Source organism: Haliotis cracherodii, unplaced genomic scaffold (assembly GCF_022045235.1).
Source record: "Haliotis cracherodii isolate W230 unplaced genomic scaffold, xgHalCrac1.p SCAF_3, whole genome shotgun sequence".
NCBI classification, from domain to species: domain Eukaryota; kingdom Metazoa; phylum Mollusca; class Gastropoda; order Lepetellida; family Haliotidae; genus Haliotis; species Haliotis cracherodii.
In genome coordinates, this window is record NW_027266286.1 from 55,823,669 (window position 1) to 55,840,385 (window position 16,717).

Here is a 16,717-nt window from a genome sequence, read left to right on the forward strand (position 1 = left end):
TCATGCAGGACATATGTCGATACCACATCTTCAGTACATCTCACAATGTAGCTTATGCTGTTCGGTTGTTTCTCAGGTTTAAATATGCATTTTCAAATCTATTTCTCATTTTTTACGACAACCACAAGTAGGATTATTTTCCCAACATGGCTGTGTTGGTGTTGGACAACGGCGCGGGAACTGCAAAAGTTGGCTATGCTACCGACAAGGAGCCGAGGTGAGGACATGTTTGATGTAAAGTGTACGGGAACAGTATGAGGGAAATCTGGATAGCTGACAAAGGCTTACATTGTGTTCAGCGATCTTGATCTGCGGTTAAATTCGAGGCTTGTAATACCAGCTGACTACCGCCTTTCTTCGGCTCCACTGAGGATGTGTGTTAAAGATATCGTTGCATTAATTTTTGAAAAACGATTGAGTGTAGTGCATTTAAACGGACGAGCTTATCGCACTCTAACCCTAAAATACGAGAGCACCAGCCGTTTTGGGATCCTAATGGCTGAGATAGTAAACAACTGGGAATATATGATTAAAGTAAAAAATGATTGACAGCTAATTGATTATTCTCACTAAATTCGGATACACAACTATCCCCCTACATCCATTCGTTTCAGGATAATTCCCAATTGTGTTACAATCTTTCGTTTCAGGATAATTCCCAATGTTGTGTCACATTCTTTCGTTTCAGGATAATTCCCAATTGTGTTACAAAAGCAAAAAATGTGCGGACAAGAATTTTCATTGGTGATCAAATCGATGACTGCAAAGATCTGTCAGGGTTGTACTACATGCTGCCCTTTCAGAAGGTGAGAGCAATTGTCTTGACTTCTTACTGTAGCAGCCATAAGGTGTGGAGTCATCCAACAGATGACATCTTTACCTACCTGGCTCGCTGACTTTGTTGATGCATGGCATCGTTTCCCAGTTGTGTGGATCGATGCTCATAATATCAATCACCGGATTGTCTGGTCCAGCCTCGATTATTTACAAACCACTGTCATATAGCTGGAATATTGCTGAGTGCTGTGATAAACAACAAGCAAACAGACATCTTTACCTTGTCATCCTTATTTTGTCATGTGGACAAAGCATCTGACCTTGAATTGGATAGTATGTTGTTCAAATCCCATCACGGGACTTATTAATTCTAAATTTACTCACGTACTACATGTAGTACATATATACACATGAGATAACATTCTTGTGTTGGATATTTTGTCACCCTCTAGGTTAATATGATTTGTCCATTATAATACATCTTCCTGAGGCAAGAGAGTTAACTGACTTTTAAAGTCCAGTTTCCACCGTTCCCGAAATAGGCTGCAATTTCGGAGTTCTGTTTTGGCATGGACTAACAAGTCCATGCATAGTCCAGTCAAAAGTGTGTAATGAAATTGTCATCCTGATCGTAAACAGAATTTTCAAAGCATGTGTACCTTCAACTGGGCGTTGACAAATATTTCCCAAATCTTTTCATGTTTTTGTAATTTGATGCACTTTGCGAGGTAAGACCCATTTTTTAACAATATGGATCTTGATATTTTTAATCGATCAAATCGTCTTGAATGGGTGTCGTCATTTTGTTTGAAGCAAATGCAAGTAATATGGTAGGTGGAATCTGATTGTCAAAAGGAGGTATTTAGAAGGGTCATAGCTCTCAATAGCCACTGGTGGCGCTACAATTGAGCCAGAAAATTCCAACCTAGTGCGACTTTTACACTCAGTTAACTCCCTTGCCTAGGGAAGATGAGGATGTAAAAGTTTACACCACTTTAAACATAATCATATCAAAGCAGGACACCAGAAATGGGCTTCACACATTGTACTCTTTCGGGTCTTCAGTGTGACGAGCCAGCACTTTAACCACAAGGCTACTAGACATGCTAGAGCTGAGTATTGCTTGTTATCTGATGATACTACAGATATCATGATACACCACATCAAATAAAAAGAAATGATGAAATCACTGTAATACAGCTCTAAAACCTCTTTCTTCATACATTTATTTTTGTTATCTCAAAAACTTTAACAAAGAAAATCACAAGAAAAAACATTTTTAATTGAAGGGGTGGTTATTAAATATAACAGTTAGTCCATGTGTCCCCAGTCACCATGTCCTCGTGGTCTGCCATTCTTACAAGTGACGCTATGCTACTCCTCCATTATGGGAGATAATGCTATTAGTTCCTGTTCTATTTATATCATACAACGATCTCACACACTGCTGATTCAAGTATCGTGTTCACTTAAGTATCGATGATATCGTAGGTGTCAGTGAATGGTTACAGCCCTAAAGGCTACCCCATTTCCCTGCTATTAAATAAGTCAGAAGAGATGATGTCCAAGCTGAGAGTTGTTTATTGACACTAGATATGTGCTCCTCCTCCAGGGCTTCCTGACCAACTGGGACATCGAGAGACAAGTATGGGACTACATGTTCGGAAAAGATGTCTTCCAGGTACACAGGAAACAAACACCCTGATAGTCTCTTCAAAATGAAATCACAGGGGAGACAACTCCAAGTCTATACACGTTGACTTTGCCAGAAACAAGTATCACTTGCACAAAGCGATCTTAGCGTTAAGACTATCGTAAGCCTATGTTAAAGTATGGGAGTTACGATAATCTTAGCGCTAAGATCGCTTTGTGCAAGTGGACCCTGGACATTTTCATGATTTTATCAACTGTTGACAGGACATACTATACATCATTACTATTTGGACAAGTCTTCAGGATATTTTAATTCACAACTGTCAGTGTCCTAGCAAATGAGCCGGTCTGAAACCCTGATACAGTGCAATAGAATACATATGTAATACAGCGTTAGAAATTTGCGCTAGTCCTGTAGTCCTTGCCAAACTGCCCAATAGTTAAGGTTTCGTAAGGACTAGCAGAAATTTCCCATTTTTAAGGGTTTTGCTAAGTAAGAAGAAATCACTTTTCTCTTGTGGACAGGGGACCCAAAACATGAACATTGTCGCCTTAGGCTTGGCTGCAGTGACTTAAACGCTGATAAGTTTAGACAACATGGGTATGATTTAAAAATGATATTACCTGTCAGCAGTTCTACAAACATGACTGTTCCTTAATCAGTTCACGATTTCATTGTCCAAAGCAAAAGAGTCAAGTAGCTTAATTTTATGCATGTAGTAATGGAAAACTGCATTATTTTATTTCACAGACTTGCTTCAATGTATTAGCTTCATGTATTTCATTTGTGCATTTTGTATGTTTATGTTTAGCAGTATCTTATATATAACCAGCTGTTGTAAAGTTATTACCTTGAGAGGTATTTACATAAGCAGGTTTTGCTTGTTTACCGATCCAGATTTCTTTTGAAATAAATATATGTTTAAACCATTTTGTAATTTGCAATGTTTTGATAACATTTCATAGTAATTAAATATACTTGGACATATAGTGACTAATATGTGACTTATTTGCTTGTGTGACTTGACCCTACCCTACCATGTGTCTACTCTAATTGTTTTGCAGGTTAACTCAAATGAATGTACAGCTGTTGTCACAGAGCCATGCTTCAACTTTGCCTCAGCTCAAGAAGCGATGAATGAAGTCTTCTTTGAAGAATACCAGTTCAATGCCCTGTACAGATGCAATGGTTAGAATACTGTTAATACTCTTATTTTTGTTTACTTTACAAGAGTTATTGGTGACCACATTGTTTAGTAAGTCTGCTAAACAAGTGAGATAAGTCTTTCCCAACGTCACAGAATAAGTGGAACGAGTTTGGTGTATAGTGGCAACAGGCTCTGCAGAGTTGTGTCCCTTAGCTGGTAGTATTTCAAGCTCCTACCCAGCGTGTGACACCTCTGTAACATCACTGCCACAAGTGTGGGCGTGGCCGTTACAAGAATCTTGAAATTTGCGCTCTAACCCCAAATGTAGTAACGTGTATACTTTTGTTTATGTTTTTGGGGAGGCCAATACAGTTATTTTTCAAAAGGTTTACGACTGACCGTATTTCCCAGATGAATTTAACTTTTTGTTTGTTTGATCAAATTGGTTCGAGATTGCATGCAGACAAACGAAAAATCACCCAAATCACCCCTTACATTCTAACTATATCAATTACATGATAGTTGAAATGAAACAGAAATTCAAATTGGCAAACAAAGAAAATAGTTTAGTTAGGGTAAGAGTATTCAGCGTCGCTAGTCTGTAAGCATAACGGTCCATCGATTGCGAGTTCAACTCCAAGCATGGTTGTGACCACCTATCACAGTGTGGAGTTTTGACTGATGGCAGCGATAGTGTAAAGAGCTCCATGAACGGGCTGTCGCTGGGAGGAGCTTGGTAGTATTTTGCTAGTATCTGCACTTGTGGGAACTTTAACCCGTTCATCTTGATCATCATCCTTGACCCACCATCCCTTACTCATGGGTTTCACCAACTAGGTAAACATCTAAGGTCAGTATCTGTGTGGGCTTTCCTCTCACAGTAAGTCGACAGTTGCAGTGTGAGGCAATGAAAATCTGTAACCATGAATAGTTTTGAAGACTGCTCAAAATGAATCGCTGTATCATAGTATTAGCTACTATTTATGTAGACTTTAAGATATACAGCTCATTTTACAATCAATATTTCTGGTTTCAGATATTTGTGGAATTGATTTTTGTATACCATGTATACAACTGCTGTTTCTGTTTACAACTCATTATACCATGTAAACAACTGCTATTTCTGTTTACAGCTCATTATACCACATATACAACTGCTGTTTCTGTTTACAGCTCATTATACCATGCATACAACTGCTGTTTCTGTTTACAACTCATTATACCATGTAAACAACTGCTATTTCTGTTTACAGCTCATTATACCACGTATACAACTGCTGTTTCTGTTTACAGCTCATTATACCATGCATACAACTGCTGTTTCTGTTTACAACTCATTATACCATGTAAACAACTGCTATTTCTGTTTACAGCTCATTATACCACGTATACAACTGCTGTTTCTGTTTACAGCTCATTATACCACGTATACAACTGCTGTTTCTGTTTACAGCATCATGTCTGAGTCAGTACAAGAGCCAGAAGGAGGAGCCTGGGAAGAACCTTTGTACGCTGGTGGTGGACACCGGCTACTCCTTCACACACATCGTCCCCTACTTCAAAGGCAAGAAAATCAAAGAAGCAATCCGGAGGTAGTGTACACGGTGGAGATAACTAACACTGAAATATTGTTTCATAGGGAATGATTGGCAACTTGGCATTAAGACCTGCTTTTGGTAACCATGGTGACATTCCAAGAGTACAGGGGGCATGGGTGGTCCAGTCGTCTAAGGTGCCGCGATTCACTGTGCATCCCTTGGGCATGCCAGAAACCTATGATTGTGGGTTCGAATCCTGGTTAGACCCGATTATGTTTCTAGATTTGTCAGCACCATACCCGTGCTCATGGGTTTCACCGAAGTGGTAAACGTCTGAGACCTGCATCACTTGGGGCTTTCCTCCCACATTAAGCTGACTCGCTGTGATATAACTGGAATACTGTTAAAAGCGGCGTTAAACCCTACTCACTCACTCTAAGAGAACATTGTTGCATGTGACCTACTATGTCATGTCATTAGAGCCCACAGGATTTAACCAGATCAGATGCCAAAGGTGGCATTTTCTGATTACCTGGCAGTGTTTCAGGTAGATTCTATATCAGCGTATTGTATGGATGAAAAGCAGTTTAATACGGGTGGATTGCAAATTACGTCTGTATCAAAAACGTGGGCAAACAAATCCTTACACTCTCATGATTTATCTTTACCGTACCGTGTCTGTTTATTTTCAAAATGATTTTTCGTAACATGGTTAAACTTCGGTTTACCGTATCAGGCATTATCATCTGCTTAAACGGGAATACATGTACATTGTTTCCGGTCCTTAGCAAATGGATGTTCTCTAAATCCTCCAAATCATTGGCTAATAATAACACACTTGAATTATCTCATCTTGGTTAAGTTTACATTACTTCGGGTCGGGTAGCCTAGTGGTTAAAGCGTTCGCTCGGCACGCCGAAGATCCAGGTTCGATTCCCGACATGGGTACAATGTGTGAAGCCCATTTCTGGTGTCCCCCGCCGTGATATTGCTGGAATATTGCTAAAAGCGGCGTAAAACCATATTGACTCACTCACTCACCCTGACTTGGTGTTTCTGACACACCTATTGAATACTTTTCGCTAGTCATTCCAACGTTACTGGAGGATAGTGGTGCGATGATGCGTCAATTCATATCAGAATCATGATACATAATGAGACGATTCAGTAGATCGGTGAACAATTCCATTTCATTGTCACGTTATGATACAACGGAACAGTCACAATACATCAATACCTCTAAATATCAGTGAATCGCGATACTTGCCTGTGATTTGTCCATATTAACAAGTTTGAAATAATATATTCCAAAGAAATGGTATTTTCTTTTTATACTTTGAAGTATTGTGCAGTAGTGAGAAAACCAGTGACCAGAAGACAGGGAATAATTGCAAATATAAAATAGCTAAGCGATAAATCACAAAGAAAAATGAAGAACGAAGTGTTGTTTATTTCATGATAAAACATTGTTCTATCATGACATCATTTCTGGAGATTCGAACATGCACTCGCAACTTGATGATGTCGTAGATTGGAGGACGTTATTTTTGAGATGGGAGTGTCTAGTGAGTTGATCCCCAAAGATGTAGCTGGGCAACGCAGATAAATTCAAAAGCTGAACAATCGCATCTAAAATCAAGAGAGATGTGACAATCGGTATTGGGAGAAAAGGCACTGGTAATCAACATAATGAATGTGAGAATATGCGGGAAATACCCCCTTTGCCCAAAATGAACTGTCTGACATTGCTGAGGTTGGATTGTATTCGTGGAGTAGACTGGTATATTGTGGCGCAAATCTTCAGCAATACGTATTGCGATATGTTTGTAAATGTAACAATATATTGGGGCAAATATAAATAAGTATGTTTATGTGCTCCTAATCAGTATGGAGATGGAAAATAGTATCTTTCCGATAAAACTTGCCTCTGATCATCTTTTTATCAATTATCGTGTACTAATCACAACTATCAAGCTCCTCACAGCGATAGCCCATTCACGGAGCTCTCTATACTGAGAGTATAACGAAGGTGTCACACGCTGTGAAGGACATTAACACTGGGTATAACTCATGAAAATGTAAATTGTCAGTAGATTGCAATTACGTATCGCAACACAGGTTCTAAGTATGGCAATATATTGCAATACAAAATCCAGGACGAGGTCAATACACAGTCCTAGTAGATTGTGATACATTTTATGCTTGTACATTATCATTTTTACAGTATAATGACATTCTTGTTGTAATCAGGAAAATCACCGTTTATTTTGTTTTTTGTTTTGTTTTTTCAGAGTAAATGTTGGAGGGAAATTATTAACAAACCATTTAAAAGAAATCATATCCTATAGGTAAGTGTTTATGTCTTTTTATTACTTGCCCTTTAAGAGATCACCCGTTTAATAAACATACAGCTGTAATTTACATTGTGTAATACCAAAGCGCATTCTTTTGCACTGCAAGAACAAGTTTCACTAACAAATATTGAAAACTCCCAACATTGCGTGTACAGATGATAGATCACTGAGAGGAGCTTGTGCACACTCGATGACCCCAGCAACCCTGTTGCTAGGCAGACGTCACATGACATTATTCACAGGCAGATCTTGCAACAAAATTCCTTAAATTAGAACACAGGGCATTGTGACGTGATTGTAAACTTTGTGGTGCATGGCCCTGTTCCACAAGGTGATCATAGTGCAACAACAGTAGTAAGTCTTATGTTATAGTATGGGATTTACGATTACTCTACAATAGCTTAGTGTGCTATTGATTGGTATTAAATTAATAAATATCAACTTTGGATTTGTTTGAATTATTATTCTGTTAAACTCAATTGGAATAAGCTACAGATTGCGTACATATCTGCCTATTCACACATGACAGTGAAATTTAATAAAAAATACTGAAAGTCAAGTTTGCTAATATATTGGTTGGTGAACCATCCCAATTAGCACCCCTTCCGATTGATCAATGTACACAAGACTTATTTATTCGCGTATAATACGCACTCGTGTGTTATATGTACCCTTCGTTATGGGCTAATAAATTTTGGAAAAATGTATCTGTCGTACAAAAACACTTCAGGCTGTCAGCATAAACCACAAAATCTATCTTTTAACTCTGTTTTTTCACCAAAATAAAATTCTAATAAGAGCCCCCTATTTCTAATTTTGAGAGCGCCCTGGGCACTTTTACGTCGAATACGGTAATTCATTTTAAGGGTCCTTGCAGGAAATATGGGGGCCCTGTGATGTAATGGAACAGTGTTGAGTAGTGTAATTACTCTAATTACCGAACCTTTATATATTTTGTCAAGAATTGGGTAAAATGAATATTATTGTGCATCCCTTGAGATGCAATGTATTTGTTTCTGCTTCCATTCTATATTTGTGCATACTGGACGCACATTTCTGCATCATGTAAACCTCAACCCTGACCTGGACACTCAGAATATCCTATCAAAAGTTGAGTAGGATGTTACTATTTGTGAAATGTGATTTTGTGAGTCTATGTTATTGGGGATATTGATCAGGATATGATAGGTCATTAGGTCATTAGGTCATTGTTCATATTAGTACCTTTGAACAAGTCCTCCTTATAACATGTTTATGAACATGTTTCATTTTGTATTGATTCATGACCTCATGATACAATACTTGTATCCTGGTAGTGTCCTCATTCACCAAAACCTTGGCACCCTACCTCTTATTCTTTCTTTTTGTCTATCTTTTCCATGTTTAGGAATTGCCCTCAGGTTATGAGAACTGTTCAGTCCCAGATGAATTCTGTGATTCCACGATTGCGGAAAGATTTGCAGAAAATGTGACTTATTGCAGAAAAATCACGGAATTTGCCATTTTTTTATCAATCAGTACACTAATTAAAAATTATTATATTCTAATTGCATTTTGCTCTCGAATGATGCTTAACATTTAACATGCGATTCAAACATGAAATATATGAATCCTACAATAAAAGAAAAGTTGAAATAAATAATTCTCATGTTTAAAAGTTCTTGTGGTATTGATTATTACTAGATAAACTATGTCTATATCTAACCATTAATAAATATCAGTAAGACTATGCATATTTATTTGCATAATTTTATATCTTGAAATGTCTTAATACAAGAGATTAAACTTTTGAAAAAAAAAGAGTTTGTATAAATTTTTGAAGGAGAAATAGTTAAGTTTTTACGGCAGAATTGTGCAGATTTAGCTGCAGAATGTTGGTAAATTTACCACAGAATTTTGATAAATTTACCGCAGAATTGGTCTGGGAGTGCCTGTTGTTTTGTGTGATGTGTCCAGAATGTATGCTAACGTATGCTGACTGTTGTCTGTAGACAACTGATGGTGATGGACGAGACGTATGTCATCAACCAGGTAAAGGAAGACGTCTGCTATGTCGCCACCGACTTCTTCGCCGACATGAATGTGGCCAGGTAAGGAATATCAATTAGACTTCGATTGTTTGTTTTCAGAAGTCACCACAGTGTTAAGGTCTGGTTTGTAGCTGTTTGATGCTGCAGGCAGCAATACTCCAGCTATATGACAGTGGCTGCTATATACCTGTGTCTGGACCGGACCAAACTAGTGTTCATATCATGAACAATGTCCTACGCCATCACTGTCTCATGCAATCAACCCCATGGCCAAGCCCTGACCACCAAATACTACCAACACTCCATTTATGACACGGAGGGCACGGGTGGCCCAGTCGTCTAAGGCACCGCCATTCGCTGTGCAGAGTTGCTTCCCTTCGGCTTGCCAGAAACCTATGATTGTGGATTCGAATTCTGGTTTGCCATCACTGTCTCATGCAATCAACCCCATGGCCAAGCCCTGACCACCAAATACTACCAACACTCCATTTATGACACGGAGGGCACGGGTGGCCCAGTCGTCTAAGGCACCGCCATTCGCTGTGCAGAGTTGCGTCCCTTTGGCATGCCAGAAACCTATGATTGTGGATTCGAATTCTGGTTTGCCCCGATTATGTTTCTAGGTTTGTCAGCACCATACCCATGCTCGTGGGTTTCACCGAAGTGGTAAACGTCTGAGACCTGCATCACTTGAGCTGACGTGCCTTGATATAACTGGAATACTGTTAACAGCAATATTCCAGCCATACGGAGGGGGACACCAGGAATGGGCTTCACACATTGTCTCCATGTGGGAAATCCAGCCCGGCCTTCGGCGTGACGAGCAAACGCTTTGACCACTAGGCTACCCGACCGCCCCACTCCAGCTAGGAAAGCTAGCTTAAGGAGGAGATGAGTTGACAAGTTCTGATCACAGGAAGTTTCTACTTTTTTCTAAGTTCCATTCTTTGGCTGTGGCAAATGAAAAGGATCGATGAGCATAATTGACAGTTTTGGCTTTTAGAAGGCACCTGGTTGCTGGGGACAAGTCTGACCTGGAATCCACACAAGCACAAAGTGTTAATGTAGCTAGACATATTTAGCATTGATGTTCTTTAATTCTTATTGTTGTCAAGGTTGGTTATTACCTGTTTTATATCAACTTGAGATATTCTCTGGTAACTGGGATAAGATTTGGCTGTAACCGTGGTAACAGGTCTGTTTAGTGTATTGCTGTACACATGGCCTCCTGCATGTTGCAGGAAGCGGGGAAAGGAGAACACCATTGCCCGAGACTATGTGCTGCCAGACTACACCCACATCAAGCGTGGCTATGTCCGCCCCCAGGAAGACACCACGGGCAAAGCCAAGGACAACGAACAGGTTGTCTTCTTCTTCTTCTTCTTCTTCTTCCTCTTTTCTTATTTATTTATTTATTACTTTTGGCAAAGTCATTTGTACGAGTTACTGACACTGTCCTAAATGATACAATATTCATATTCTGGAGAGAAAAACAAACCGTAGTCAACCATAGTGTGTTTCAAGGCGTCAATAGCAGTTATCTGACCGTGGTTGCTGTAAATAACCGTGAGTTGTGCGATCTACCGATTACTTCACACACGATTTCGCCAAATTTATTTTTAAACAATATTGAAAGGAATTTCGAATAAAATTAATGAAATACGTTATAAACATAAGTCTAGATATACAATGAACACTTTTTATAGCCAGACAGTGTAATTGCAAGATTACATTGCGTACTCCAGTACGGATTTGTTGACATGGTATTTCCAGTGTTACAAGCTCTCGGTAATGTCTTTACATTGGGTAAAAAAACATTGAAACTCATTGTGGCATGTATAATGTGCACCCCCTTCTACACAGCTGTGGTTTTTGGAAGAGAAGTGTGCACTATACTCAAGAAAATACAGTAGTTGTCCCAAGTTTTAAGACGTCCTTTTTCGCAGTGATTCTTGACAAGCCATGTTGACCGTACAATCTTGCACATATGCAGACGCGCACACACAGCATGCGCAGATACAACATGCATTGTGCTTTCTTGTGCAGTTCGTATGTTCATTTTTTAAAAGGCAGGTTGCAGTTAATGGCCCTTGGTTAAAATCCCGGAAAATAAAAACGCTTCAGGCGTGGGGTTGAAAACGATGCTGGCAGGGATAAAAAACATTATTCTTTTGGGAAGATTAAAAGATTTAAAAGGTGTTGCTTAATAAATGTGTGGTAAAAAAATAGTGGTTATTTTGAATTTTTTACTTCCAGTTTATTTCCTGATGAAATTTACAATATTTTCCTGATCTGAGAAAATAGAATATTATTATGTTCGTTGGGTATTTCGTATGATGAACACTTCTGTCACCTAATCATATCTCAATGGAAAAAAAGACCTAAACATGGTTTGGAACATGTTGTAATGTTGAGTGACTCTTACTGTTTCAGTTAGTACGTATGAATAATGAGAGATTTGCTGTGCCGGAACTACTTTTCCATCCATCTGATGTAGGAATACAAGAAATGGGAATTCCAGAGGCTATAATCAACTCACTAGAACCAATACAAGAAGGTACAGTCCTGACATTTGATTGTTAATGTGTTTTACGGAGGCTCATCAGATTAAACAGCCTGAATGGTGCCCGGCTCTAAGAAGCGCGCACGGCAATATTTGCTGATATATTGGCTAGTGAACAATCCCAATTAGCACCCCTTCCGATTGATCTATGTACACAGGACTTATTTATTCACGTATAATACGCACTTGTGTGTTATATGCACCCTTTATTATGGCCAATTAAATTCTGGAAAAATATATCTGTTGTACATAAACATTTTAGGCTGTCATCATAAACCATGAAATTTATCTTTCAACTCTGTTTTTTGCACATAGGTAGGTCTAGTGGTAAGCCTTTTGATAGTTTGGGAATTTTTTAAATTTTAAATTTATTTTTTCGAGTTTCCATAGCAACAACTTAGACTGAAATCCTGGGAATGTTGAGTAGATCATGAGGTCACCCGAAATCTTTTCAAGGTTTCTTTTACATTTTGTCCTTCAGCTTCACTCCAAGGGGGCACGGGTGGCTGAGTCGTCTAAGGGCACGCCAGAAACCTATGATTGTGGGTTCGAATCCCGGTTCGCCCCAATTATGTTTCTAGGTTTGTCAGCACCATACCCTTCGGTTTCACCGGAGTGGTAAACGTCTGAGACCTGCATCACTTCGGGCTTTCCTCACACATTAAGCTGACACGCCGCGATATAACTGGAATACTGTTAAACCCAACTCACTCACTCATTTCACTCCAAATGGTGTTGATCAGATCATATGTGGTTGATGTGGACTCATGGCCACTGTGTTTCAGAGATGAAGCCACACCTACTTGGGAACATCCTCTTGACTGGGGGGAACTGTCACCTGCCAGGATTTGATGAGCGAATGTAAGTACACATGAACTAAGGCCCAGTGAATACATAGCTTCTTCCCGAGCAAAGGTAGTTAACTGAGTCGCAAAGTCGATTTTCCACCCTTGCTGAACTAGGCTTGAATGCCTGGGCTTGAGCGTGGCGCCACCAGTGGCTATTACGAGTTATGCCCCTACGAGTTCCTTCTATGCCCCTCCTATTGACCAATCAGATTCCACCTTTCATATCACTTGCATTTGCTTCAAACAAAATGGAGGTGCCAAGGCAAGACAATCTGATCGATGATCAGGATATATAATGTAATGAAACATGTCTTACTTCGCGAAGTGTATCAAATCACGTAAGCACCTTCATTATGAACATGAAAAAATTTGGAACATATCTGTCGACGCCCAGTCCTGAAGTCGACTGAAATCTCAAATTGACATCCATGTGGTATACGAATTGGATGTCGATTTCCTTACGGGATTATGATTGGACCATGCGTGGACTCGTTAGTCCAGCCAAGATATAACTCCTTAAATCCAGCCTAGTTTGGCAAGGGTGGAAACTGGAGTTTTATAGTCAGTTAACTCCCTTGTATTGGGAAGATGATATGTAGTTGTATGTTGCTGTAGCGTGTTATTTAGGAGATAAACATGCTGTGTTTTCAATGTAGGGCTAGGTTACCTGTAGATTTAACCCCGCTAAATTGAATTTGTTAAATTTAGCGCGGTTAAATCTACTAGTAACCTAGCTCTACATTGAAAACACAGTATGTTTATCTCCATTCTACCATGACTAAATACAACGCGAACTCTTTGGTGTTAGAAAATATACTGAGTGAAGCGGCATGGTTTGAGTTCAATGTTTTGAGTGGGTTATCGATCTGAGTTACGGAATCACCGAACAAAATATGGTTCTGTATATACTCAAGCTGTTTGTTTACTCCGTAATACTTCACTCGAACATATGACAGGCATATCAGCATGGCAACTTGGTAAGCTAACATGAGGTGGCCATCCCTTAGAAAAAAGCAAGCTTTGCAAGGCTTTCGCTCGACATCTCACGACACCATTATGACGTCATATCTCTTATTGTGACGCAAAATATATGACGTCACAGTCGTATATAGAAAAGCGCCAAAATTTCAAGCTCTCTGTTGTCTCCAAAACGTAAATACATTCCCTTTGTTGATTTCTGTCGTGTTTTTCTGCACGAAATTTATTGCCACACATCCTTTGAATATTGTAGTAACCGCATCTGTGCATTTTGTAACCTGTAATTGTAGATATAGTTATTTAGATATGCCTACCGACAATGACTGAAAATAGTACTATTCTATAAATATTAGCTTCCGCGGTGATGCGGCCGTCAAACAAGCTGTTTCAATCAGAGGGGGTTTATTGTGATTTAATAGCCTCTGATTGACCAATCAGAATCGAGTAAATTCCAAATTCATGGTAGAATTACCTTTCTTGACCTATGTTTGATGACTCATTACGTTCACAGTACCGGGTCATGTATACTCAGCGTCATTATAAAGGAGTCACCTGGGTAAGTAAGGTGTCAAACATGAACTATGCCAACAAGCGTCAATAGGTGTGCGTATGTCGTCAATATGATCAACAGTTGAAGACCAAACATGTTGTTTTTGGTTTTCATTCTGATTGAATTTTTTTATGAAACTGGAAAAATGGCAATCACATTATAATCAGATCTTAGTTCTTGCTATCGCTAAACAAAGATCTGAGGACATCCCATTATGGGTCACGTCAGAACGACCTTTCATCCGACCAATCAATCGTCGCATACCAGTACATGAAAGTTACAATCGGAATGTGTTTTCTAATCATGCAACCTCGAAAACGTCAACACAGTATATTCCGAACAACAGTTACGGTCCGTACGACTGATTCCGTCAAAATTAATGTCTATGTCTCGCTTCCGTGTGATAAACATTTGAACGGAGAAGGCATTGCACAGTTTGTGTGAACCACTGCCATACAATCTCAACCATATATTAGACATTCCAGAATGTTCGTTTGTTCAGTTTTCAAAATTTTAATCGAGAACTGTATCAACATATTTTTCAAGCACAGTCTGAAATGGAAGTCGCCAGGTTGAAACGAGTGCCGTAAAGCTTGAGAAAGCTGCTTTCTAATTGGCTCATGTCGACTTCTTGTCAGTCATTTCAGTGGTAGGTCAAAGTTCGCAAAAGGTCGTTCTGATGTGACCCGTAATGGGATGTCCTCAGATCTTTGTTTAGTGGCAGCGAGAACTTAGATTTGATTTTAATGAGATTGGAAAAATGGACAACGGTTATTAAAAACAATGAAAGTGCAAGATTGAAGGAGGTGAAAAAAGCTACCCAAAACTCATGTCTGAACACAACCAGTGGTTTTGCCCATGCACGGGCAATGCATGACAAACAAGTGTCAATGTTGGAATGAAATGGTGATATAATGAACTGCACTCTTAGAAGTTGAAAACGCGATGTATTATCTCTTATTATCTGTGTGTCCTCTCAATAATGAAAAACATGTCTACATAATTTTCGACTGCCTCTGTGGTCTATTGGTGGAGCGAGCATCCGCCCATCATACCAAAAGACGTTAAAAGATGGTACTTGTTGTTACTTTGCCTGGCGCTCGGCATTAAGGGGCTTAAACAAGGACTAGTCGGCACGGAGTCATTATATTGTGTCTGAGTGGGGTATTCATGTTTAACTGCGGCATGATATCTCAGTGGGCTAGCACTATAAATCAGCATCAGTCTGGACTAGTACAGGCACGCAGGCACGCGCACACACACACACGTCACTATATAAGTGCAATAATCTTGGACTCACCTCACGTCATAATTTTCAAACAGTGACTTAAGGTAAAGTTGTTATGAAAGGTGTAAACATGGTTAATGAACTTATTGTTATAATGAGTATGCTTTGTACTTTCAGCTATAGTGATGTGCGGAAGTTGGCCCCTGACGAGTATGATGTAACAGTCACGATGCCAAAAAAGTAAGGACGATATTAAAGTAGACAAAAAATTTATGGATAACAATTTCTTTATTATACTACAATAGCGATGTTTTAGAACAGATCCTTATACCATTGTCAAGCAACTGTCTGTTGTGTTGTTTCAGCCCAGCAGCGTATGCGTGGGAAGGTGGGTGCTTGCTGGCCAAGGATCCCAATTTCAGCAAGATGGTCGTCACCAAGCAGGAGTTTGACGAACATGGGCACAATATTTGTTATGAGAGATTTGATGTGTAATATTTGTGTAAATAAATGTATCATTTGTAATTATGATGGTTCTTTGTTATTGCGTGCATCAGTGTTGCAGTGATGATTGAAACACATTCAATAAAATTGTCATCAGTTTGGCAAAATTCTGTGGTATGAAATACTGTTGAAGCTCTCTAGTCCAAGACAAGTTAAAGTGTAAGAGTTGTGACAGCCATAGCGATGCATTCACTTTAGGAACAAAGGAGTCTTGTTACTACAAATACAACTGTAGTATCTTGTTTGTTTGTTGTTAAACGCCGCACTGAGCTGTATTCCAGCTATATGACAGCGGTCTGTAAATAATCAAGTCTGGACCAGACAATCCAGTGACTGGCATCATGAGCATCAATCCACGCAATTGGGATTCGATGACATGCATCAAGTCAGCGAGCCTAACCACCTGATACCGTTAGTCATCTTTTACGCCACCATAGTCGCATTTTATGGCAAGAATGGGTTGCTGAAGACCTATTCTACCCCGAATCTTCACGAGTCTTCAACTGTAGTACAACTGTAGTAACTTGGCGAGAGGTTTGTCAGTCA

The 16,717-nt window shown here is 39.3% G+C and overlaps 1 protein-coding gene across 1 annotated transcript; it reads left to right on the top strand.

Moving 5' to 3' along the window:
- The first annotated feature begins 142 nt into the window (after positions 1 to 142).
- Positions 143 to 16,162, top strand: LOC139474782 (actin-related protein 6-like). Its single transcript, XM_071257909.1, has 12 exons — positions 143 to 217; positions 689 to 806; positions 2,390 to 2,458; positions 3,496 to 3,619; positions 5,032 to 5,170; positions 7,408 to 7,464; positions 9,462 to 9,560; positions 10,742 to 10,862; positions 11,934 to 12,057; positions 12,849 to 12,924; positions 15,845 to 15,907; positions 16,033 to 16,162. The coding sequence occupies exons 1-12, from the start codon at positions 147 to 149 to the stop codon at positions 16,160 to 16,162; spliced, it is 1,191 nt and encodes a 396-aa protein (XP_071114010.1). The 5' UTR covers positions 143 to 146.
- The last annotated feature ends 555 nt before the right edge of the window (positions 16,163 to 16,717 follow it).